This window comes from Marmota monax, unplaced genomic scaffold (assembly GCF_021218885.2).
Source record: "Marmota monax isolate L192 unplaced genomic scaffold, Marmota_monax_Labrador192_F-V1.1 WCK01_AAM20220418_F8-fsc00090, whole genome shotgun sequence".
NCBI classification, from domain to species: domain Eukaryota; kingdom Metazoa; phylum Chordata; class Mammalia; order Rodentia; family Sciuridae; genus Marmota; species Marmota monax.
In genome coordinates this window covers 7,190,012-7,217,770 of record NW_026695219.1, presented here as the reverse complement: position 1 = coordinate 7,217,770, position 27,759 = coordinate 7,190,012, and the positions used below count along the sequence as shown (strand labels likewise).

At 40.0% G+C, this 27,759-nt stretch overlaps 1 protein-coding gene across 2 annotated transcripts in view; it reads left to right on the top strand.

Moving 5' to 3' along the window:
- The window catches only part of Smyd3 (SET and MYND domain containing 3), a 709,978-nt gene that overhangs the window by 580,152 nt on the left and 102,067 nt on the right, over positions 1–27,759 (top strand). For both annotated transcript variants that reach the window (XM_058575189.1, XM_058575190.1), the window contains exons 9-10: positions 7,452–7,539; positions 13,021–13,195. In XM_058575189.1, the coding sequence (XP_058431172.1) occupies positions 7,452–7,539; positions 13,021–13,195 (263 nt within the window). The remainder of the gene's footprint in view (positions 1–7,451; positions 7,540–13,020; positions 13,196–27,759) is intronic.

Genomic DNA, 27,759 nt, shown 5'->3' with positions numbered 1-27,759 from the left:
TAAAATTAAGCCTTGTTGTTTACAGACTTTTCTGGAGCCATACAAGAGTGTGGTCACTAGAGGTGAAGCTAAATAGGTTCTATACTGCTTAAGTCTCTAGAATGATCAAGCATAAGGAATATCAATCTCATTTTGGAGATGAGGAACCTGAGGGCCAGGAAGAGAAAGGCTTTCCTGGGGACATTTAGCAGGTACAGGCAAAGGTGCTGCTGGGGCCAGAACTAGTACACTCTGATTTCTCTTGATCCTTCTCAGGAGAGTGAACTTTCTTAGGAATCCTTCAATTTATATTCTTTTTTTTTTTTTTTTTTGGCATTAAATATTGAATCCAGGGGCGTTCAAACACTGAGCCACATCCCCACAGCCCATTTTATATTTTATTTAGAGAGAGGGTCTTGCTATATTGCTTAGACTCTTGCTAAATTGCTGAAGCTGGCTTTGATCTCACAATCCTCCTGCCTCAGCCTCCTGGATTACAGGCATGCACCACAGCCTGTATTCTGAATTATTTTTATTATTTATAAAAAAACAATAATAGTTTGTTTTGTTTTTTTCTTTTTGTGATACTGGAGATAGAACCCACTGAGCTACATCCCACAGTAGTACATTTTATGTTTTAAATTTGCTGACAATATGATTTTATACCTAGAAGACCCAAAAAATTCTTCCGGAAAACTTCGAGAACTAGTAAATGAATTCAGCAAAGTAGCAGGATACAAAATCAACATCCATAAGTCAAAGGCATTTCTGTATATCAGTGACAAATTCTGTGTAAAGGGAACGAGGAAAACTAACCCATTTATAATAGCATCAAAAAATACTTGGGAATCAACCTAACATAAGAGGTGAAAGACCTCTACAACAAAAACTGAAGAATGCTAAAGAAAGAAATTAAAGAAGACCTTAGAAGATGGAAAGATCTCCCTTGTTCTTGGACAAGCAGAATTAATATTGTCAAAATGACCATACTACCAAAAGAATTATACAGATTTTATGCAATTCCAATCAAAATCCCAATGACATTTCTCATAGAAATAGAAAAAGTAGTCATGAAATTCATCTGGAAAAATAAGAGACCCAGAATAGATAAAGCAATCCTTAGCAAGAAGAGTGAAACAGGTGGCATCACTATACCAGACCTTAAACTATACTACAGAGCAGTAGTAACAACACAGCATGGTATTGGCACCAAAATAGACTGGTACACCTGTGATACAGAATAGAGGACATATAATTAAGTTATCTTATATTAGACAAAAGTGCCAAAAATATACATTGGAGAAAAGATAGCCTCTTCAATAAATGGTGCTGGGATAACTGGAAATTCATAAGCAACAACTCTCTTAACTTAACTCAAAGTGGATCACGGACCTAGGAATTAAACCAGAGACCCTGCATCGAATAGAAGAAAAAGTAGGCTCAAATCTCCATCATATCAGATTAGGCCCCTACTTCCTTAATAAGACTCCTATAGCGCAAGAATTAAAATCAAGAATTAATAAATGGGATGGATTCAAACTAAAAAGCTTCTTCTCAGCAAAAGAAACGATCAGTGAGGTGAATAGAGAGCCTACAGATTGGGAGCAAATTTTTACCACTTTCACATCAGATAGAGTACTAATCTCTAGGGTATATAAAGAACTCAAAAAGCTAAACACCAAAAAAACAAATAACCCAATCAATAAATGGGCCGAGGAACTGAACTGACACTTCTCAGACGGTAATATACAATCAGTCAACAAATATATGATAAAATGTTCAACATCTCTAGCTATTAGAGAAATGTAAATCAAAACTAATATTTTCATCTCACTCCAATCAGAATGGCAGCTACTAAGAATACAAACAACAATAAGTTTTGGCGAAGATGTGGGGACAAAGGCACACTCATACATTGCTAGTGGGACTGCAAATTGGTGCAGCCAATCTGGAAAGCAGTATGGAAATTCCTTGAAAAACTTGGAATGGAACCACCATTTGACCCAGCTATCCTACTTCTCAGTTTATACCCAAAGGACTTAAAAACAGCATACTACAGGGACGCAGCCACATCAATGTTTATTGCACCTTAATTCACAATAGCTGAACTGTGGAACCAATCTAGATGCCCTTCAGTAGATGAATGGATAAAGAAATGTGGTATATATACACAATTGAATATTACTCAGCAATAAAAGAGAATAAAATCACAGCATTTGCAGGTAAATGGATGGAGTTGGAGAATATAATGCTAAGTGAAATTAGCCAATCCTGAAAAACCAAATGCCAAATGTTTTCTCTATTGATATAAAGAGGCTGATTCATAGTGGGGTTGGGAAGGGGGAGCATGGGAACTCTAGACAGGACAAAGAGGAGGGAGAAGAAGGGAATGAGCAAGGGGTGTAAAAATGATGGTGGAATGAGATGGACATCATTACCCTAAGTATATGGATGAAGACACAAATGATGTGAATATACTTTGTATACAACCAGAGATATGAACAATTGTGTTCTATATGTATAATATGAATTGTAATGCATTCTGCTGTCATATATAACACAGTAGAATAAAAAAATTTTTTAAAAAAGTAAGTATAAAATGAATGTTTTCCACTTTCTAAAGACAAACCACAGGACTGACCTGTTCAAGAATCTTTTATATTTATTAGTAAAGCTGAAATTCAAAGAGGATTTTTTTCCTAAAATAACTTTGACCTGAAGGATAGCAAGTGTCTTTGATGTCTTTAGATAAGAAATAATGGAAACAAGGACATACATCTACTAATTTTATAACTCAGAGACTATGAAAAAGAACATATTAATTAACTCTTTTATTTGCAAATTGAAAAGTAGATTTAAATTATGTTTCCCTGAGTAATTGTTCTATTTATGTGTACATGTCCTGCTCATATACATATGTAGCTGAATGTCCTCCTCCAGCTTGGTGTGGGGAGAGGTGAGACAGACCCCAACACAGGCAGAGATGTGAGGAGCCCCTGGGGTGGGGAGGTTGGACCTGAGTTTGCAAGGACATTTACCATAGAGGAGCACTCCAGGGAGCTGATGGTTGGCAGTGAGAGTAGTTTTGTCTAGCTACAGTTTGTTTCTGAGTGTTTGAAAGCAATTTCAAAGCCTGCTTGCTCTTCTGTTAAGTAAATAAAGGCTTAGGGTCAACCCCAAAGAACAGCTAATCAGATTATGTTCACTGGTAGCAGATTTAGTTGTGAATATAATTCCCGTATGAAATTGTTCTGAGCCATGGGTTCACCCTGCTTGGTGGACAAATATGAGATTTGCCAGGAGATGACATGTTAGGGGATCTTACCGTCCTTTTTGAAGTGCTAGTGCCAGGAAGATCTTAGGGACCATAGTTAAAGATATTTTGAATTTATTTTTTTAATTGTTATTATTTTAGTTGTAGATGGACACAATAGCTTTATTTTATTTTATGTGGTGCTAAGAATGGAACCCAGGGCCTCACACATGCTAGGCAAGCTCTCCATCACTGAGCCACAACCACAGCCCCATATTTTGAATTTATTAACTCAAAAGATACAGGTTTCACCTTCTAAGTAAGCCCCAGAGAAAAACAAATGAAATTGCATAAAAATAATCTTGTGGAGAGGCCATGGGCTTAGAGCCAGCCAACCTGGCTGCTTTGAATTCTGCCTCTGGCAGTTAGGCATAGAAGGACAACTGGACCAGTTTTTTCTTAAGCTTCAGGACTATCTTGTGCCTTATATGTAAGTTATAGGGATCAATACACTCCAACAATGTTGTGAATAATTGAGATACATATGAGAGACCTCCAAGTAATTACCAAATATATGTTTTCTTCTTCCATATTGATTCTATAGACATTTAGCTAGGCATTTGTTACACACGAAGCACTTTGCTAGGTATTTGGCAGAAGCAAAGAAGAATAAGGCCTATATTTAGCTTAGAGAGCTTACACTGAAGTGGGGAAGATAGGAATGCCTGTGACTGCAACCCACCAGCTCCGGCCACATTGGCCTCCATGCTGTTCTTGGAACATTCAAGCTTGTTCCTGCCTTAGCACTGCACTCTGTCCCCTCTCTCCAGGCCTCTTATCTCCTACTCATTCACCTCCTGCAGAGCTATACTCACATATCATCTTCTCAGTGAGACTTTGCCTGATCACTCTGTTTACAAATTCCTGGGGGCTATTAATCTTGATCCATCTTCCCCATTTGGTATTTTTTCTTTGCCATAATTAATATGTTTGTGAGTGTGTGTGTATGTGTGTGTTTTCTGTCACCTGTGTTCCTTTTATCTCTTCAGTGTAAACACCATGACTGATTCTTTACTGCCCATCCCATTGCCTACAACAGTAGGCTCTTAGTAAATGTTAATGAAATAAATGATCGAATTAACTAATTTCAATTACAGAGAGGGATAGGTGTGAAATTCCAATGGTTAGAAGTAGTACAGAAGGTATGTTAGAGCCTGTATTTAGATTTTTGATGCTGTTCTGTCAAATGATCTTGAATTTGGTGCTTAAACAATACAAATGTATTATTTTACATTTCTGTGGGCCAGAAGCCTGACACAAGTCTCACTGGGTCAGAATCAAGGTGTCAATGGGGCTGGCTTTCCTTTGAATAAGATATTTTCCCTAGAGCCTAAGGTTTTGACTGCCAGTAACAAAATATAAAATGGGAACATTTAATTATGAACGACTGTGATTGTTGAGTAAGGAGAACAGGGTGATCAAACGGACACTAAATTGGCTTTGAGTGGGGATTCAGAGGGAGACTGATACCTCCTTTCTCAAAGACATTTGATTACCTTTGCCTTTCTATGTATAAAAAGCTAAGTATGGATTTAGAATTTCCTAGAAGTAAGATGTACTTACGGTATCTTTTTAAAAACTACTTTATTGTGTTTTGTCTGTGTTTAGCACACATGCATAGAGGCCATAAAGCCCAGGTTCATAGGCACACTCAACAACACTCACATCTCCTTATGTGTACAGCTACTGCCTCGCCTACTATTGGGATCTCACTTCTGTGGTTCTCAGTGACCTGTTTTTTCTCCCCTGTCTCAATACACCCGAGGGATTTGTATCTCTCCACTAGCAACACAGACTTCCTCTGGCAGTGCTCTCACAGAGACCATTCTGTCCCCCCAGTAGGCACATTCAGGATCTCTAGGGAAATGCATGTAATGTGAAAAATGTCCTCCTTCACCTTTCCTATCACCCCACACTGGCCATGATTCAACTTCCTAGGGTGGTTCTCCTTCCTGACTCCCGTGAAATCATGTGGACATGGAACATCTGGATTGAATAGTATCTGTTGAGCATTTCCTGCTTTTTGAGTAACATTGAAAGTAGTGTTGTCCATCAGAACTCCCCACGGTAACAGCACTGCCCAATATCTGTGCTGTCCAATGTGGTTATCATAACACTTGTAGCTGTTGAACTCTTGAAATGTGGCTGGGACAATTTAGGGGCTGGACTTTTTATTGTATTTAATGGGACTAACCTAAATTTAAATAGTAGGTTGGGGCCATAGCTCAGTGGTAAAACACTTGCCTAGCATGTGTGAGGCATTAGGTTCAATCCTCAGCACCATATAAAAATAAATAAATAAAATAAAGGTATCATGTCCATCTGCAACTAAAAAAAAATATTTTTAAAAAATGTAATAGCCACTTGTAGCTACTATGTTGGATAGTACAGCTTTCCAACTTTTTTGTTTCCAAGAATAAGACTTGCCGAATATTTATTTCCAAGAATAAGACTTGCCAAACATGATAAGGAGTTCATAATGATGTCTACAAGAAGTAGCCATGTATGTGACAGGAACACAGCCTTTCAGAATCAAACAGACCTGGTTTTTAAGTGTTGGCTCCATGCTTGTGAGTTTGGGGCAAGTCACATAATCTCTCTGAATCTGGTTTTCAAATTTAGTGTAATATCAGGGAAGGGAATAGCAGATGCCCTCTGACCTGGTGGGGAAGAATATTTTACCTCTAAGTTGTTTGGAGTTATTAAATGGTGGTAAAAATCAGATCTACCTTCTGTTGGTTTTATTTTTATTTCTTAACATTCTAAAGACTTGGTACCCTCTCATTGCCTGACCTGGGGTACCCTGTGCCCATTCCCCACCTGTGTAATTGCATCAGGAATGATCTTATATACATAAGAGAATTATGTGAAGATAAAATGGAACAATATTAGTAAAGTACTGGTACCATTACACATATTTTTTGGTCATTTACTCAACAGGTATTGATTGAACACCTGCCTTATGCTCAGCACTGTGCTAGATACTGGAGATACAATGGCAAACAGAAAAATAGAAGACCTCCTTACCAAGTGGGAGAGTAGGCATTTAATAAAAACTAAAATTTTTATTTTGATTGCTTTTTTAAGGAAGGTTGTTTGTTTTGTTTTTAGTTTTTATGGAACTTGGAATTGGTTTACATGGATCTAGTTTATGTATCTTCCTATATCCTAGCTTGCTTGATAACAGACTTAATGAAAGTGCTATCTGAAGGCCCCCTAGCAAATAATTCTTTTTCTTACCTCTTTTCCCTTTAGGTTTTTTAAAAATCACAGTTTTATTAAGAGATAATCCACATATAATACAATTCACTAAGTTTAAAGCATGCAATTCAATGGTTTTTCGTCTTTCTACAGAGTTATGCAATCAATATCACAGTCAATTTTAGAACCTTTTTTTATTATCCCAAAAGGGAAAACTTACCCATTAGCAGTCACTCCCCAGTTCCTGCTATGTCCTCACCCTGTGCAACCACTAATCTACTTTCTGTCTCTGTGGATTTGCCTCTTTTGGACATTTCATATAAATGGAATTATACAACATATGGTCTTTTTTTGATTGCCTTCTTTTATTAGTATAATGTTTTCAAGGTCCATCCATATTGTAGCATGTACTAGTCTCTCATTTATTTTATTGTGGGATAATATTCCATTGTATGAATATTTTATTTATTTATCCATCCATCAATTGATGGAAATTGGAATTGTTTCTACTTCAGCTTTTATGAACAATGTCACTGTGAACGTTTGTGAATGTATGTTTTCATTTCTCTTTGTTATAAATCTAGGAGTGGAATTGTTAATGTAGTAACTAACTGGTAATCTGGTAACTCTGTGTTTAATCTTTTGAGGACTAAAAAGACTGTTTTTCAAAGCTGTACCATTTTGTATTGCCACAAGCAGTGTATGAGCCTTTCAGTTCTGTACATCCTTACTGATAGTTATTCCCTGTTATCTTTTTGATTGTAACTGTTAGCAGGTGTAAAATAATATCTCACTGTGGTTTTGATTTGTATTTCCCTGATGACTAATGATGTGAAGCATCTTTTCTTGTGCTTGTAGGCCATTTGTATATCTTCTTTGGAGAAATGTCTGTGCAGTTATTTCCCCATTTTTTAATTGGATTGTTTTTCTTTGCTCTCTTTTAATTTGGCTTGAGCAGGATGCTGATATGCTAACTGGCGATGAGCAAGTCTGGAAGGAAGTTCAAGAATCCCTGAAAAAAATTGAAGAACTGAAGGCACATTGGAGTATCCTTTCACCTGTGGATTGGATTAACTGTTGGCATTGCTTCTTTATTGTTGGAAGTGTGGTATTAATAAGGTCAAGAGCAGGATTTAAATTCTCCATAAGTTTCTTTCTGTTCCATGGCCATAAGCTGCATCTCTAACCCCAGCCAGCAATTTAGGTTAATGGCTGGGAAAGATCTGGTAATATCACCAGTTAGAGTAGGAGGGCAAATAGTAGTTTTTTTATATAAAAGAGGTAACCAATTTCTAATTGCCTTCCTCCCATGGCCACCTTCATCTCTAGGAAAGAATAGAATCCTTATAACTTAATGCCATTGACCCTCAGACTTAGAAGCTACATAATAAATCAGCCACAATGACAGCAGCAATAGGGAGTTGCTATATAATAAATTCTTACCATAAATAGTAAGCTCCATGAGTGGGTCAAAGTTCAGAGCAAAGGGAGATAGCATGTGACAGAGGTCCCCTGGGAAGCTCCATTGATGCTCTCCTGTGTAAAACATGTCCCAAATAAGGACAGGATCTGGATAGATAGCAGCAGAGAGGGAGGCTACCTATTCCCAGTGGAAGATTTCACGTGAGCAAAAATGTGACAAAGGGAAACCACAGATAAGAACAAGATTGAAGGTTGAAAAAAGATCAATAGCTGAATTGGGTTAATTATAATTCAGGTCATGAGAAAATCTGCAAAAGAATTTTTTAATCTACAAACAATGTTTTTTAAATAACTTAAAGAATAAGAAAGGTAAGTAGGTGGATGTTTCTACTTTGAAAGGTGAAATATGTAATTTCAGAAATCTGTAGCCCAGTAAGTTTGTTAACAGTCTCATTAAAGAATCTAGAATTGCTTACTAAAAGAGCAGAATCACCTGCAATCACCAGGACATGGTATGGATTCATTAAGAACAAGTTTTTTATCTAAATTTCATAAAGGACTTGAAAACAAGTAGTCAAGAAATTTATGCTAGATACTGACAGAATCCATGTAATAGGTATACTGAGAGAATGATGCTACCTGGGTCACTGTCATCCTGGAGTGCTTTGTTCCCATCTCAGTCCTCCTCAACCTTTGTTTCAGTGCCTTCAATGAAGATAACCGAACACAGGTTCATGAGCTATCCAAAGATGTGTAGATGGGAAAGACAGCAGAGGTGCAATGATAGCATCAAGAGCCTAATCGATCCCTGAAACTCTGAATGGCATCTGAGCTTCAAAAGATGAAATTTGACAGGAGTATATGTAAACTCTTCTCTTTGGATCAAAAAGTTCAAGTGTATATGTATGCAGAAAGCTTAGAAGCAGAAAATATGAGAGGATTTTAGGCTCTGATAAACAGTGAATACTAATAAAATGTAGGAGTATGACCCAACCCTCCAAAAGACAACTTTGATTTTATGTATTCAATGAAATGTAGAGTATAAAATGAGAAAGGGGATAGCATTGGTCTGATCATATCTGGAATTTTATATTCAGTTTGGGATAGGACATATTATGAGGGATGCAGAAAAACGGAAATAAGCTCTGAGGAGCGGAAACAGAGCCAAGGTGGAATTTGAAACCCCATCTAGAGATGGAATGGAAGATACTGATTGGGAGAACAGCCAGCTCTGGGAGCAAGAGGTCCACATTCATGGGCTCCAGGAGCTATTTCACTGCAGAGGTGGAGACCTGTTCTCTGAGGTCTAATGCAGTGGGATCAGGACCTCTGAATGACTCAACTATAGCCCAGTCTCACCTGGACAGGTTTTACTGAAAACTGACTCTATGCCAGTGACCTTGCAAATCATAATCCACCTTATGATTCATGCTGAAGTTAGAAGACACAGCCCTGCATTCAAATCTGTCACACAAAATGGAATAATAAACATGTAAATTAATTCATGCTATAGTTTGGATATGTATCCCTCAAAGTTCCATCTGAAAAAGCTCAGTCCCCAGTGTGGCAGCAGTGGTAGATGCTATGGACCTTTCAGAGGAGAACCTGTGAAAAGTCCTCAGGTCACTGTGGGCCTGCCTTTAAAGGAGGTTATGGCACCCGGGTCTCTTAATCTCCATCTGCTTCCTGGCTCAGACATGAATGCTGTGGGTTTCTACCATTGCCATCCCTCACCAGCAGCCAACCAATGGAACTGCCCAGTCTTGGATGTGAACCTCCAGAACCATGAGTTAAAGTAAACCTGTCTTCACTTAATAAATAGTCTATGTCAGATATTTCGTTATAGAGATGCCAAACTGACTAATACAATACATATCACACACACACACACACACACACATACACATGCACACATATATGTTTATAGGAGCAACAGCTGCACAGAAGTCAATTTTATGAGGTTAAAGAAGGTTTCACAGAGCTATATCAAGGAGGAAGAGGCGGCATTCGCCAGGCCAGTTATAGAAGGGGGATTCCAATAGAGAGGAGAGTTATGTAGATGCACAGAACAAAGAGGCACGCTGTGGAGAGATGGCCAATTGTTCAGCGTGAGTGGCAAGGCCTCCAATGCCATGCACAGGAGAACAGAATTTCAAGGTGAGGGGACCCTGGTGGTTTTACGCAGGACAGTAATATAATTAGGTAAGAGCTTTGTGGTCTGACAGTCTAAGAGTTTCAAGAGGTTGATTAATTCCCAAATGAATTGACTTGGCTCCCTTTGCTGTTTTCCCCTAATCCTTTTATGATTATTTAAAAGTAAAGTATCTATCCTGCTTATTGGTGATCCATTTTCTTTGATTCGGCCACCTAGCCCTGCTTCGGTCCAGGGCTCACTGTGAATAAAGTGACTTATAGTAAACATGCAGATGCCAGAGACTAAATCCTTGAGCAAATACACATCACATTAACTTGGAGAAAAAAAGTTTAAGTTATTCTCTCTTTTTTTCTCTCTTTTTTGCTCTCACTGGGGTGTTTTCTAGGAAAGGTTTTGCCTCTCCTTGCCAGGAGATGATTGCCAGGGTTGTGGAGGGGAATGACAGGTAGTTCTTCCTAGCTCGCAGGGAAATGCAGTGGATGTATTCCTGTGAGTGGCTGCAGGACATCACATCTGGTTCCAGCTGCTAAGGCTTGTCACCTCAAACCTCTTTAGAATGAGTTGGAACACATAGAAATTAATAGGCAAATAACAGTGGAGGTCATGCAATACATTGTTAAAATAAGGTACAAGTCTCGCCACAGAAATGTCTAGTGTTGTATAAGAGACAATCATTCCTCCTGACAGTTCCTCAAATATCTAATCCTGGAATGAAAAGCCACAGAGGTTAGCCAGGCAATCTGTTACAAAATCAGTGCATTGCCTAAGATACGCTTCCCCCCAGTCCCTGGGGAACACATTCAGCAAACTTTAAACATCCATGTCAGATGAATACAAAAGAAAATCACTAACTCATTTTTCTTCAATAAATATACCTCTTATGGGACCAGAGTCAACTCCTTAGAGCAGGACTTGTCCTAAAATAATAAGGGTATGACATAAAGGGCCCTCAGCCAAGCTCTATCAGGCTTTAAATTCCCACTAACGAAGTCATGCCTCAGGGTAGGGTGTTCTGCCTTAGCTGAAAGGAAATATGTTTCCTGTGAGGGTTCATAAAGCTATTGGTGCCCACTCATACAAGTGGCTTGATTGGTTTGGTAAAAGCAGTTTCTGAAGTCTTGGGAAGCAGTGTCTGAAGCGTATGGACACTGGAAAGGTAGATTTTGCTAGAGAGGAATAAAGGAGTATGTTCCCAGTGGGCTCTCTGTTCAGGGTGGGTCTTGCAGTGTCAGGATGTCAGAGAAGAGGGCTGGAGTTGGGGGCAAGGTTGGAGCACAGATGGCTGGGTTGCCAAGAGACTGGATCCTGTGGGAATGGAGAGGTAGGAGTGGGGGAAGTTCCATCAAACCAGGTTCTCTGTCCCTTTTCCTTAACTCTAGTCTTGCTCAGAAATCTGACAGAAAAGACAGAGGAATGCAATAATATCTGTGTAGCATTGTACATGCCAATAGGTGTTTTCCCTCTGTGTCCATAATGCATGGAGCTCTGTCCGGCTCATGGTAGCACACATGAAGACTCTATCCAATTTATTTACAGTATTTTATTAAATAATTAAAACGATATTAGGCATTTCTATTTCTAGCCAATCTCAAAGCACTTGGACTTCTCAGAACCTCAAATCTGACAAATGACAGAACAAGCTTAGATTTGAATCCAGCTTTATCGCTGATCAAAGGCTATGCCATTTCTGCTGTTTCTGAAATCTTCAAACATTTCCCCCCAACTGGAATCCCAACATGAAAGCAGATGAATGCAGAGTTATGCTGGCTGAAGGTAGAATCGGGTTGGGAGAAGGGCCAATGCCAACATAATATCCTCCTCGGCTCTGCCAGGCCAAATACAGCAGCGTAGCAGAGAAACTGTGAGAGGTCCCAGGGCCCCACAATCCCGCCTTCCGCTCTGCTCCTGAGGTAATTCACCTTGGAGAGATTCAAGGTACGCTCAGTACACCACATCTTCCATCCTCTTGCTGCCTCTGATATTTTCTGACTGAAAAGATAAAGTTAAAAGCTGGTCACAGTGGCATATGCCTGAAGTCCCAGCTATTCAGGAGGCTGAGGCATGAGGATCACTTGAGCCCAGGAGTTCAAGATCAGCCTGGGCAACATAGCAGGACCCTCTACTCTTGAATGAATGAATGAAGGAAAGAGAGAGAGAAAGTGAGATCACACTGAGGCTCCATGAGGTTCAGTTGTTGACTCATGGTTAATCGGAAAGATGGTATTGCTCAGAAGCAGGTACTGGGTCTCTTGTCCTCATTAAAGATGCATTTCTCCTCACTTGGTTTATATGCATAAACCATGTTCTTAATGCTTTTATTTCATCAAATAAGAATAACTTTATTTGGTTAAGTTTAGGTTTGGGTCACTTTTGCTTTATAAGAAAAATAAATATAAGATACATTGGAAATGAATTTCTTTGCATTATTGCCCATAGCATGTGCCTATGAGTTGTGTGTTTTGTTTCATGTATGCCAAAGACTCACACAGCACAGAAGCACACATATGCTCCTCCTTTTGCAAAAGAAATCTCTTTAAATCTTCTTTAATTTCAAATAAACTTTTAAACAGAAGCTAATGAAGTAATAAATAGTTATATATGGAACTAAATCTTAATCCAGTTTAATTAGCAGCTTCATTCACTTCAGGACTAGTTAAAGAGAGTCCATGTTGGAGTGTGAAGAAAGAACTGTTCTTTGGCAATTTTAATCTTCCAAAGCATAGGCTTGGTTAGAAGATGGTTTGTTGATGTAAACAGAATTTACTTTGCTGAGATGCCACTTACATGTTTTTGTTTCTCAAGAATGTTTTCAGGCAGCTCATCTGTGCAAAATAATGGGCACTCCCTTCCCTCCTGTGCCTGGGCGCTCTTCATCCTTTTTGAGAGTCTCATTTTGCTTTTGTTTTTTCCTCCATGAAGACAATGAATCCTTAACTAAGGTTAATAACAGAATGGGAACAGGTTCTGGCCACGTGCCAGGCGATCATAAGCAGCAACTCTGAACGGCTTCCTGATATCAACATCTACCAGCTGAAGGTGCTCGACTGTGCCATGGACGCCTGCATCAACCTCGGGCTGTTAGAAGAGGCGCTCTTCTATGGGATTCGGACCATGGAACCCTACCGGTGAGTCCCAGGGAGACAGCCAGAGCACAAGCTAGAATATTTTTTTGTTGGGCAAAGGATCAAGAATGTGGGGTCTGCTGGGTGTGGTAATGCTCGCCTGTGATCCCAGTGGCTCAGGAGGCTGAGTTAGGATGATTGAGAGTTCAAAGCCAACCTCAGCAAAGGTGAGGGGCTTAGCAACTCAGTGAGACCCTTTCTCTAAATAAAATACAGAATAGGCTGAGGATGTGGCTCAGTGGTTGAGTGTCCCTGAGTTCAATATCTGGTACCAAAAAAAGAAAAAAAAAAAAAAAAAAGAAGAGTGTGGATTCTATCTGATTGCCATTTCATATCAGGTGTTCCTAGCTGCTTCTCAGTGTGTAACACCAAACCCCATTTTATTCATTCCTTTGTGCATTTGACTGTGTGTTTATGTCAGGCATGGTGGTTGGACAGAGACTAAGTTAGACATCTTCAATGTGGAGCAGATGATTATGGTACAGTGTGTGCTTACAGTGACAGATGCAAGCACAAGGTACCAGAGAGGAGCACATGGCTTGGGACATTGTGTCACTAGCCTTACCAAACACTGGTCCCAGTGAGAATGGCTGCTGTGTAATCTTGAGTCTGGCAATAATGACAGTCCTTTCCATTTTTCAGTCCTTATGTTTCCCAGAATGCTTTCACCTGAATCTTGCTCTCATAGCCACCTTATGATCTAGGCCTAAGAGCAGGGACACCACCCTGCTCAGGCTGTCATTGAGTCTAATGAAGCAACTGTTGGTTTAGCTCCTCCAGAGTGAGGGGTGGGTGTTTTGCCCCATAAGTTCTTGTAACTCAGAGGAGCTTTGGGAGGGAGGGCAGAGTTGGAGTCAAGGGCTGATGGGTTGGCTCTGGTGAGAGGGGTTCTAGTTTGCCAGGTTAAAAATACAAGTCTGAACATGGAAACCAAGATCAGTCCAAGGAAGAGGGCACAGAAACATATGAACTATAATCTGAGTTTGGAATAACCCAGTCTCCAGCACAGAACAAGGTCACTTTAACAAGGTGCCTTGAAAGCACTTGACACTAGAGCAGGGGCAGTCCCTGGAAAGCAGGAGTACCATTCTAGGAAGATGTTGAATTTCCCAGCTCTGCAGACCATGGAAGCACAGTATCAGCCCAAGGGACCAAGCAGAAGGAACACCCAGGTCTAGACCTCTGCAACATGGAAAACAGGCAGAGGGGTGGCTCTAAGTGAAGCAGAAGGAGGGAGGGAGACAGCACCCCATGCCATCCCTGTCCTACTGGAGGAATTGCCTCAGGAGACAACTTGGGGTGGGGCACCATTGCCAGGATCTGTACTGTAGGAAAAGAAGCAAGTCCAGGGTCTAGGATATTCATGCAGACAAAGGTAGAAAGCCAGAAATGAAGCACTTGGTCAGAAATCCAGACCTGGGCCAGGAGTTGGTGCAGGAAGAGAGGAACCTGAAGATGACAAAGGCCCCATCAGCCAGGTGAACGGCAGAGGTCATAAGCCAGCTGAACCATTTGCTGTGGTACCAGCATGACCCTGAGGGAATTTTCAGATTTTTGTAGGTGGTTTCTTTCACTGCCTTGTGGGTGAACAGCTTTGGAATCCAGACTGTGAGTCAGCTTTAATCAAACTTATAAGAGATTGCCTTGAGGGCTGAGACTGTAGACTTTCCCATGAGCAGTGAAATATCTATTCAGTATGATGAATCTTGTGGGTTCTCAGAAAATATGAATTGAATAGAGAGATAAAGCTTCATTCTCAGAGCCTTGGTGTTGCAATGTGAGGCAGATCGGGGATGGTTGGCGTTAACTCTCTGAACTCTTGGCCGAGGAAGCCAAACTGCTGCTGGGAGAGTGGATGGACTCCAGCCAGGAGCTGCAGACAGAAAGGCCTCCTTCCAGGCCACCTCAGCAGCAGCTGGCCCCACATTCCTGGCAAGTGCTGCCAACCCTTCCTGCCCCATCTTCCCTTCCTTTTGAGTCCAGGCTGTTTTGCTCAGACCACACTGAAGCACAGCAATTTTAAATCAGTGCACACTTACATAAAGAAGGCCACACACCTTCAAGGATGCCCATTCTGCACCTATTTTTGTATCCTAGCAAGCCTTCTGCAAAGCACCGACTTACCCCTTAATTAACTGGCAGTCTGACTGACCAACTTTTGAGTCAAAGAGGTCTTTCTTATAGATGAGGCATAGTCCTCCAGAATATACGTACCCCATATGTTCAGAAAATGTTTGGGTATATTTTTTCTGGTGTTTGGCAGGTCACATTATCTCTGTAAATGTGAACTTTGTTCTTATACTGGTGACAAATTTCCCAGCCTCCCCCAGTTTCTCTTCCCTGGGGCTTGTTAAGGAGTTGCTAAGCAATGAGCTGCATTGATCCACTTCAAATGAATGAGAGTTGAACCATTTGCTGACAAAGTTGTAGACAAGGAAAAGACTATAAACAATCCAGAACCAACAAAGAGAAACAGGAGCATTAGGTGCCCTCATATTTTGTCCTTTTACCTTTAGCTCAGGCAAAAATGAAAGTGAGGATTGTGCACAACCATTTGATGCCCTGTACACGCTCTAACAGTCTTAGAATGTGAGCTAGGAATGTGGAAGCTGGCAGCTGGTGTTTGTCCCTCTTGTGTGCGTGAGGGACTTTACACTATGTGCTGTCAACCATCTCCATGGGTGACCTGCAGCTAGTTCAAGTGGGTGTTTTGCTCAACTTTCACCAAGGACGTGGACTGTTAGCTAGGCACGGGTTACCAAGAGGTGACTCATTGCCATCTGCTCTAACAGTTTTACAATGTTAATATACTGTTTCCAATACCTAGATTGAGGTCAATTCTCCAGCAAGCACTTTGTCACTCCGACCTTGGCTAAAGTTTAGCTGCTGATCTTAAAGGACATGGGGTCCATATTCCATTTCTATCCAAATCACTGCTCTCAGCATCCTTCCTGCTACCCTGTCATTTACTTTTACTCAATGGATTTTACTCGGTTTTTATGATACAATTTAATTCTTTATGTTTCAAAAAGCATGTTGGAAATAATTCATGTACAACGAAATGTGTAGTCTTTAGTATTAGCTGATAATATGTCTTCTGAAAGTAACTGTATGTATGTGTCCAATGTTGTATACAAGTATTGCTATGTCCTTTCACTTTAAACACACTAAACATAATGAAAATAATTTTAAGTTTTAATAACTTTTATTATATAAAAGTTTAAGTCAGTCAAATCTTAATCATAAGATAGCTCAGGTTCTAAAAAAAGCTTGCCAAAAAATGGTTTACTACATGGAATGCATTTTCCTCCTAAAGATAGTATTATCTATCATGGGGAGTTCGTAGACCAGCTCAGGAATATCTACTCACCCTATAATATCACCAAGGTATGCTGTAAATTTTAAAAAGAGAGAGAGACAGAAATACAAAAGCAAAACTGAGCACAAGTTGTTTTAAATGAAGTTGCATATTAGGTTTAGTACTAATTAAACTTGAATTTTCTAGGAACTGGAGAGTGGTAAGTAGATACAGAGGCTTTCTCGGGTAAGGGACTTTCAGTATGTTCACACATATTCTGCTTATTTTTGTTGTGAGAATAGTTGAAACTTCCAGGGAAGGGTATTTTCTAAAGGATAGTTTATAACACAGTAGCAAATGACTAATATGAATGGTTTATAAAGTGAAAAGGTTTATTTTGGCTCAGGGTTTTCGAAGTTTCATTCTATGATCAGTTGACCCTGTTGGTTTCAGGCCTGTGGCAAAGCAGACTATCATGGTGGGAGATTGTGACTGAGCAAATAGCAGTTCACCTCATGGCATTGGAGTGAATGAGGAGGAGAAATGGGCAGGTGCCCCATAGTTCCCTTCAAGGACATGCTCCCAATACCAGGAGTTTACCCACTAAGCACCATCTGTTCAAGGTCCCACTGTCTTATTAGTGTTACCTTGAGGACCAAGCCTTTAACCCCTGTGCCTTTGAGGGACTTTTTAGACGCAACTATACCAGATAAAGGTAAAAATCACTCTCATCCAGACTTTTTTCCCACTCCCTAAAAATAACCAATGCTATAAGTTTGTTTACTGAAATTTTCTGTGAATGGCCAGTGTGAATATATTCTAAAACTCCCCATGACTATATATATCTTCCATCTTTTCCTGGGGGGGGGGGAGAGAGAGAGAGAGAGAGAGAGAGAGAGAGAGAGAGAGAGAGAGAGAGAGAGAGAGAGATAGTAATCCTAACATTTTTCAGGGTCTTTCAAAGAGCATAAACAATGGTTGTGTTTATAATATACTGTTATTTCTTTAAAGCCCCTATTTCCCTCCTTCTTTTTACTGTTCATCCAGCTACTCTCATACCCTCACAACTCTTCCCTTCAAAACTGTCCACTTCCTCCACCTTTCCATACTTTCTGCTTCTCCTCATCTTTGTGGTGGAAGACTTAGTCCCCAATCAATCTGTTAAATATGCCTAGTATGGTAGCAAGTAGGGGAGTAGGAATGAGAAGGAATAAAGAGAAGGAAAAGCTGAGAATTCTCCTTGTGGGCATAAAGAAGGGGAGAAATGGGATCATTCTCTAGCTCAAGTTTATAACTTGCTTTTTTCACTTTTCAGTAGGATGTAACTACTTATGTACTTCATTCTTTCTAACAGATATGTAATATTTCCTCTCATGAGTATATTATAATTTTATATCAATCCCTTTTGTTTCCACTCTTGTTTATCGTGTCAAACAATGCTATTAAATTAAACTACAAGCATCCCTATAGTGGAGTGTGGAAGTGTAGCTCTTACCTAACATCTGCAAGGCCCCTGGCTTCACTCCCCAGCACCACATGTACCAAACAGACAAACAAATCCATGTACTTGTATCTTAGTGTACCAATGTGTCTGCATCCTTAGGGTAAGTCCATATGGTAGATTCCTAAATGTTAACTTGCTATATCATAAATTATACTCATCTTTAAATTTGGATAATTGTCACCAGATTGCTCCCCCCCACCACCACCAAAATGTCACTCCTCAAGAGAATGTGAGAAAGGATGACATCCATTGATGTCATTTATTTTAGCTGATCTTAATTTATTTCAAAATATATAAGAGCCTTCTCCTGCTTCTTGATCAAAGCCTGCAGAGAAGGGTGATATCAATATTGTCCTTAAGTAGTATTTTTGTAGCCAAGTGTGGTGGTGCACACCTGTAATCCCAGCTTCTTAGGAGGCTGAGACAGTAGGCCAGCCTGGGCAACTTAGGAAGACTCTATCTCAAAATAAAAGGGGTAGGCATGTGGCTAAGTTGTTGAGCACCCCTTGGTTTAGTCCTCTCTAGTACTCCACCCACCCACTCAATAGTATTTTTGTGGCAAAAGGAATGACATTTTTTTGTGAATTACCTAGAAATAAGCAGCCAAGAATAATGAAGGGACTTACTGAAGTTGTGGCTGCATCTGTTAGTGGCGCTGTGATCAGAGAGGGAGGGGCACAGAGGAAACTGAACAAGTAAGATTTCATCTCAAATAGGTTTTTCTACTTTGCTGTTTGAAAAAAAAAAAAAAAAACGTAGCTGGTAGTTTGTAGACATGATATGTTTACAACTCAGGTGTTTATAACTCAGAGATTGCCAGTAATTATATGGCAGCTGCATCAGTTTTCATTTTGCCAGTAATTTTTTAACTTTTTCCCTGGAAGCTTTGGCAGATAAGTTGATAAAATGTAAGGTTTCATCACAGCAGAACATTCTACTACTGTTTTCAAGCTAGATTTTCTTCCAAAGGCCTACAATTGCTCTTTTGTGGGTTTCTGTCATCAATCAATTTGACTTCCTAGTACACGAGCCAGCAGAACTTGCCAGGTGCACCTTGGAGTGGGGAGACCTGGACGAGGGATGCATGCAGTCACGCACGCAGTGCTCTCGGCTGCTCAGCTCTCCCTGCTGCACCACTGTGGTTAGATTGCTTTCTGAGGATGCTCATGTCTGGATATCTGTCTCTGAAGCTCATTTCTAGGGGACAGGTGGGGTCCTTAACTGTTGTTTCTAGTTTAAAACTTTCCTAGTCCAGACTCATGGAGCAGGACCTAGAGAATGAACCACAGACATTCTCTACCCAGGAGAGGAAACAGTACCTGAACTTCATCCAGCATTCTTCACTCATGTTGTCATTTATCTTTCTTGGTGAGGTTTACAGAATTATTTTACCCAATGTTTATTGATGTGGACAATAATCCTTTAGCTACTTTATCATTTTTTCCACATTATAGTTTTCAATTGAAGTATCTTTGGTGACAGAACCTCCATACCAGAGTTTGAGCTGTGTGTGTGTGTGGAATAATGGGTTACCTGGTATATCTAATCAGGACCTGTTTCTATTTGCTGTCAATTTTATAAGCTTGGTTTCTTAGCCACAGCCCCTTGTCTTGACACTGGGGCAATGACTGTGTCTTGCACAGCAGTGGGACAAGGAGTTAAGCAAGGCTCAAGAATTTTCAGTCTTTAATACATGGCCATTTAATTTAATTCCGAAGGGTAAGAGAGATTCTTGATTCAGAATCTAGAAATACAACAAATGCAAGCATCAAAGGAGAAGAGAGGAGCCAGGAGGAGGAGAAAGAGGGACAAAGGGATGACAGTGACAATGACTACAATTCAGTTGCATAAGTGATATTAAACCACTACCCTGAACTCAGTCCTGATTACTTGTGTTTTACTAGTAGGGATGATCTAGAGCTCATAGAAGGCTTTTGAGAAAGGGTGAGGGAGAGTATTATAAGCAATTCCTCTGGCTGCACTTGTCTTAGGAAAATAGAAGAAAAAAGACCCTCATTCTCCAGCAATCCACTCCTTGAAAAGTACCCTGCTTCCTTTAGCCCATATCACCTTGCTTGAGATGCTATGTAGTCATTTGGGCAATAACTGGTGTTTACCTTTGCTGGGTGTTTCAAGCCCTGAACTAACAGCATGAAAATGACCCAGCTTTGTGGTCTTTGTTGGAAGAGAAATCAAGGATAGTCTGTGCATGGAATTGGCCTAAGGCTTTGCCCTCCAACTCCTCTGAGAAAAAAAGGGGTAGGTTTCCACCACCCTACTTATTCTGAATATCATAGCCTTCTCCCATGGGCTGCTGAATGAGTAAGATTTCATCTCAAATAGGTTTCTCTACTTTGCTGCTAGAAATGCTTTTCATCAAATGCTTCACATTCTTGCAGAGCTCTGGGTGACAGCAGACTGGCGTAGGTCATCTGGAAGCTTCATAGACATAGGCTTAGTACAGTAGCTATTTCCTGTCTGAATTATGAATGATGAAACAAAATGGGCACTGCTGATGTATGTATGGAAAGGGAAAGTGACACATATCACCACCACTGTGCTGAGGAATGTGGATAGAACCTGCTCCTTCACCTCCTGGAGCTCACAACTCCATGGTGTTTGTTGTTTCTGGCTCCTGGAGGATGACTCCCCAAGCATCTTTCAGAGGAACCCACCTTCTGCCTCACTCTGGATCATGTTACAAAATCCTCTCAGAACTTTATTCTTTATTCCATCAACTCCCCTGTGCCAGGTGTACTGGATAAATATATAGACCGTAACCACTTTCTTTTCAGACAGGAAAGTTAAGAAGCTGTTTGTTCCTTCCTTCCCTGGTCATATTATTGGTTACACTTTGAACTTGTCTTCTTGCCCCAAGTCTGTGTGTGTGTATGTCTTTAGGAAATCATATATCTGTAGGAATCCTAATATTATCTGTGTTCAAAAAGTAGAAGAGGCTTTTTATATAGGCCTTGGCTAGTAGGAGACATTGGTATGCCAATGCCTACTGATCTTCCATGTTTACTGCATGGCCTTCTGGATGTACAACATCATGACTGAATTGACTCTTTTTTGTGTGTTCACCAGCATATATGAGCAATGTATGTACTCTGATAACTGACCTCTAGTCTTCCTATTTATTTAAGGGGGAAAAAAGGCATTTCCAGGACCTAGGAAGCACCTACCTACCTTTGGGTCATCATCAAATAGTGAAAAACAGAGCTTCTTATACCAAATCAGGATTAATAGGCTCACATCGTTGCCTCTTTCTGTTAAGCTTAAATAAGACCAAAAACTACATCAGGATCCCCATGCTGGGTGACACCCCTTCTTCCAGGGGCATATCCATGGGATATAGTTACCCTGTACACAAATGACACTGTCTTTATGGTGATCCCACCACATCTCTGAACAGAGCCCTGTCCACACCGCTTCTGCCCACTCATTAAACAAGGAAATACATTGTGTCTTCATGGACTACCTTGCCACCAAATAGTTGCTTTTGTTTTTGTTTTGCTGTTTTGTTTTGAAATGCAGTTTAAAGGCCCTTCCAAAATCATATTCCCTTATCTACTAGAAAGTACCTGGGCAAGCTGCTTGTAAGATCTGGTAAGAAGTGTACCAACCAGCATCAAGGTCTAGGGACATCAGTGCCATTGGGCTCATATTCTGGTCCATATGCTTCATTAACCTCTGCTGAAAGTCAGAGGATACCCTGGAGCCCCTTCAAAATAGTTGGAAATCTTCAATCTCTCTCTTTCTCTCTCTCTCTCTCTCTCTCTCTCTCTCTCTCTCTCTCTCTCTCTCTCTCTCTTTAATAATATGTAAGTCTCCTTCACCAAATCCTGCTCCTTCTGACCCTCTAAGCCCCTCCTTCAATCCTAAAGCTCTCCCTTAATGAACATTATCATGGGGAAATGTTGGACTCCCCATGACAGCATGACTCATTCTAGCAATTAGTCTGCTGGACCAGGAGCAGAGCTGCTAGAATCTGTCTCCTTTTGGATAACTCCCTAGTGGAAGTTTTTTTCCAACCTGGAGGGACTCAGTCCTGTGTCTCCCTTAGTAGCATATCCAAGGAAGGCAGAAGATTCTACCTATAGCTTTCACACAGTCAGTGGATGTTCATGCTATTAGGTAACCTTTTCTTAAACTCTGGTGCTTCAGATGCTGGCTCCAGGAACTCTCTACAGAATCCAGTTGTTTTTCTGTCTGGCCTATCCTCTTTGGATATCTTTTATTCAGGTTCTCGTTCTTTTCCTATGCTCACTACGTACATTGTAGATCCTCCCTCCCTGGGATATGGATGTCCAATCCTTTTAACTCCAAATCCCATAGCCATGGAGCAATCCATCCATTTCCAACCTACCATGGCTCCTGAGCTACCAAGCCAGGTCAGGACACAGGAAATACCAACTCCCAGTAAACAACCTCACTGTTGAGCAAGGAAGAAGCCACTCTCCCTCCTTGGTGCTTGGTTATCTGCATAGGAAAACATTGACTTTTTTTGGTGTAAATGAGCAGTGCATTTTCTCTGAAAAATGACGTCTAGTCTTCCTATTTATAAAAATAAAAGCAAAATTTTAAAAATTTAAAAATTTTTTCCAGTCCAGCTCACTTTTTCTTTTATACTTTCACAAGCTATCACTGAACACTTTGGTTTTCCTGACAGAAAGTCTTCAGTTTCTTATTACAACAAATTACACCCTAAGCAGCAGAATATCAGATCATAGGGAATCTTTTGGAATACATTTAATATCTCATGCCCCTACAACTAGAAAATGACTATCTTTTCCTTTTTTCACCTTTTGGAAGAGAAAATAAGAAGGAAAAATTCCATTTTCCCCTGTAGAGAACCAACAGAAAATCATACAGGACTGAGATATGGAAAATAATGGATGTGATTTTGAAAGACTTAAAAAATAATTGATTAAAAGACATTGGAAGCCAGGCGTGGTGGTGCACGCCTGTAATCCCAGTGGCTTGGGGGACTGAAACAGGAGGATTGTGAGTTCAAAGCCAGCCTCAGCAATTTAGTGAATCCCTAAGTAACTCAGTGAGACCCTGTCTCTAAATAAAATACAAAAAATGGCTGGGGATGAGGCTCAATGGTTAAGCACCCGTGGATTAACTTCCTAGTACCAAGAAAGAAAAAAAAAAAGACATTGGAGAGCTAAGGATGTAGCTCAGTGGTGGAGGACATGCTTTGTATGTGTAAGGCCTTGGGTTCAATCTCCAGGCAAACAAAATGCTTTAATTTCATATAAAATACATACTTTGTGAATTTAATTACATTTAGATGCTATTTGTATATTTCAAGTGAAGTCCTTGGTGGGTTTTCAGAAATTCTCTAAAGATAGTTGAATGAACCATCAATTAAATTGCATAAGTAAAACTGATTTATCCAACCTCATAAATCTGATCCTTTATAGAGAATGGCGATAGTATTTGCAAAGAACAGCAAGAAGTTCTTGAAAGAAATGAAAAATGGTGAGTAAATGTCTCCCCAAATTAGGTTTCTTGGTTTTCAAGACAGCCATGTTATTTTGAGCAAGAAAAATATCCTCTGACCTACTTAGTAGAAAGCTATTGAGCTTGTGAAAGCATACTGATTGGAAAAACAGGTAATATTCTCTTTGTTCAATATATTCCAGGGAGGTGACCCAACAGGTATTAGGAAATAGAGCAGGAGACTGCAGCCCTCAAATACAGAGAGGGTGGGGGCTCAGGGAGCAGTGAGGAAAGTGGAGACAGCATCCGCTCTGCAAAGAGTGAAATGGATGATGGAATTGCTCTTGCCGCACAAAGGACACCAATCATACTAACACTGCCCTTCAGAATTAAAGAGGAACAAATCTGCTCTCACTTATAATGGGAAATATCACCGTAATGTCCTCCCCAAGTAAGATAAATCGGGTTCAACAATCATAAAAGCATCTGCCAGCTATTTGTTAGCATCACCTTTCTAGAGAAACAGGTGAAAGGACTTTAAGAACTCTCCTCTGCCTTTCAACTTTCTTAAACTGAAAAGTAATTGCTGTTATTTATTAAGAGCCTGCTGCGATCCAGGTAACTTGTTCATCTTCTAATTCTCATAGCTGTAGGGAGGCTGAAGTGAGCCTGTCCTGTCTTCTAGAGGAGGAAGCTGAGGACTTGCTCACTTCACACTAGAGTCACTGTTTAAATCCAGGTTTCAGGTCCATTTATTTTATTTTGGTTATAATTCTTTAAAAAAAAAATGAGTGAAGACTGTTAACTGCACTGCAGAAAGCTGTAGTGGTCTCTCTCTTACTACATATCAAGATTCTTTTCTTTACAAGTGACAGAATTCCAGCTCAGAGTGTCTGTACACAGAAGGGAGTTTGCTGCCCACACAGCTGCACAGCCAGGCATAGATCTGGAGGGACAGAATCCATGGAAGCAGTCTGTTTCTCCCCTGCCCCTCTTCTTGTCTCCCTCTCCCTGGATCCTTCTCTCTACTCTGTTTATTCCTCATTGTTTTCCTCCCCTCTCCCACAATCTTCCCCAAAATGTGGTAGGGAAGATGGCTTCTAGCAGCCCTCAGTTTGCATCTTTTTAAATTTATAGCAAAATAAGATGTTCTGTTCCCTCCAGCCAGTAGCATAGGTTTGGAATGGGGGCAGTTCTTTAGAAGCTTGAGGTTAAGTGGATGCTGGAAAAACCCAAGGAACAGATATCTACTGTACTGTTGCCCTCAGAAATAGTCTTGTGAAATTTTCCACTCAAGAAAGATCCACAGCAGGAAAGAGAATCCAAAGGCTAACAAACAGAAGTCTGGATATGGAGGAGAAAGTTCAGCACTATCAGAGTTATGCATTTGGATGAAGTTCTGCAAGAGCAGGATCCTGTGCAGCAGCAGGACCCACTTGGAACAGAACACAAACAACTACTCAGGATGAAAAGATGGATCCAGGAAGCAGGCAAGACCATGTGAAGAAGGGAAGTTGTACAGGGACCCAGCATAGCTGATGGCAGTCTGACAGATCCTGTGAACACTCTCAGCTCCATGTGTGTGTTCCTGGATAGAGAAGACTGCATCCATTATGAAAACTGCAAAAAAGTGCAATTTTAGCAATGCATTTCAAGGAAAATATGAGCTAGTGAGTTTATTCATTCCTTTTAAGTAGCAGTTTCTGAACCATAGTCATTAACGAATTAATATACCTCATATGTAGACATATGATGGTAGGTCTCAAAGCTCCTCTTTTTTTTTGGTCATATTTCAATATTTTTATTAAAATCTAAATGAGAGAAAAACATAGAAGTTGTGCATGTCATATTTGCAAGGGCTTCAAAGCTGAGAGGGAATAATAGTTCGGGGGACTGAATCAAGTTTAAAATTACCTTCTTAATCAGGAACATTTGGTCACTACCAACAAGATAAGCAGGGACACATGAAGAAGTCTTCATTTAGAACTTATAAGTGACAGAGTAAGATAATAAATGATATCACTTTGTTATATATGTGTATGTGTGTGTATTTATAAACATGTTTAAAAGGTATGTATTTCTAGTCAGCTTCATGATGTGTTTTTAAATTGAAATAATCTCTAACTTCTAGAAATTAGGACCTTTTAAATTATAAAAACATCTAGATCTCTAACTTTACTTGAGATATTGGAAGGTGTGGTCTGTGGCTGCTTATCCCCAAAACAACAGTAGCCATTCTGGGTAGCAGCTGCCTTCTATTATTTGTTTATTTGTTTGTTCGTTCATTCATTCATTCATTCTTTCTTTCATTCATTCATTCATTTATAAATTCAAAAGAACCATCACCACAAATAGATAGACGTGCAACTGGCCTTATCCCTAGTTTCTTACAATTTCTTTTATCTCATCATCTTATGTCACTTTCTTTTTCTTGCTGCAATTCTTTTCTTTCTTTGTTTTTAAAACCTGGCCTATGCTCTGCTGATTTGCCAGTCCCCAGCACTCCCCCACCAGACCAGCTTTATTCATCGAGAGTCCCTCAATCCCAGTGGATTTGTAAGGATGCGATCCCTGTGCTAATGTCATTTTCTTCCCCCTCAATGCTCCATGCTGGCCATCCTCACGGTGGCCCTTGCAAGTGGGAGAGGAGGAGATGTGGAGGCAGTCTGCAAACGGCCTCTCAAACCCAGGAGCAGAGGGAGGCAGCACAGGCTTCCTTCTCACCTATGAGTTTGCCATGAAAACATGTTCCTGTGGTAAAACCTAATTTAAAAAAATGTGGATCTAATCACTATTGGGAGTGGATGAATAGAGTGTAGAGTCTTGCCCAGATTTATAGAAATACAACATCTGGATGAAGTGGTCTTTTCTCATTAGTTCCCTCATTATCGGTTTCTGACTCATATCTTCATCCTGTGTTCCCTGGGGCCTACAGCACCAGCACCTGCCTCCATTCCTCTTCAGTTGTGTTTTCCAAAGTGTGTTTCATGAGGAACATTTCATTGCTAGAAATACAAAATTAAGGCTGATATTCCATTGGAGGATTATGGAGAGTAGACTTAAAATGCTTGAAGGTTTAAATGAAGTTAAAAATGACATTCAGAAACATTAAAAAGAAACCAGAGGCAACATAAGTAATCTCATTTGTGGACAATGATTCATTTGTATTAGTTTATATTCTACTAACTTGTTGGATGTTCCAGTATTCCCAAGCCAGTCACATATAGGTACATGCCTATAATCCCTGTGACTCTGGAGGCTAAGGCTGGAGGATCTCAAGTCCAAATCCAACTTCAGCAACTCAGCAAGACCCTGTATCCAAAAAAAAAGGCTAGGGATGTGGTTCAGTGATTAAGCACTCCTGGGCTCAATCCCAGTACCAAAGAAAAAGAAAAGCATTCTTGTTACAAGTATTAAATCTTGAAGAAAAAAAATGACAGTCAGAAAATTTGCTAAAGTCAGTAAATTAATGATTCATCAGGTTGATCTTGAAGTGAGTTGACATTCAGTCGAATGAAGTTAAACTGATTTCCTTTCTTTGGAACTTTTTGGAATTTTTAATAACTTAATGTATATTTTGAATCTCTAGAAGGAGTATTTAGAATAAGTCAGCAATTCCCAAACTTAAATAAATGTGAAAACCATGATCTATGAAGGAATTAGTTTTTTGCAATAAGATCATTTCTCAATATTCATGAGGGATTGGTTCAAGGACCCCCCAAATTCAAGAAATTCACAGATGCCAAATTCCCTTATATATAAAGACACAGTATTTGCATACAACTTATACATATTCTCCCATGGACTTTAAATCATCTCAATATTACTTATTTTTATAATATTTATTTTTCAGTTTTCGGTGGACACAACATCTTTATTTTTATTTGTATGTGGTGCTGAGGATCGAACCCAGCGCCCCGTGCATGCCAGGCGAGCGCGTTACTGCTTGAGCCACATCCCCAGCCCTCAATATTACTTATAATACCTAATACAATGTAAATGATATGCAAACAGTTGTTATACTGCGTTGTTCAGGGGGGAGTACATGTTCAGTGCAGTGTTTTTTCTGAATATCACTCTGAGATGGTTGAATTCACAGATGCAGACCATGTGAATGAATATTGACTGCCAGTGTACACTTGGGAGTAGCTGCTCAGGCCTTGAGGACTGGGCTGTCTTTGGTGTTTCTAGGATCTGTATTTAAAAAGCACATCTCAAGTAGATATTAAAATATACAGATATTATACATTGCATCTCAGTTTTGAAATAAAAATTAACAGAATCCTGCCTTGCCTCTCCACCTTCTGCTTTGCT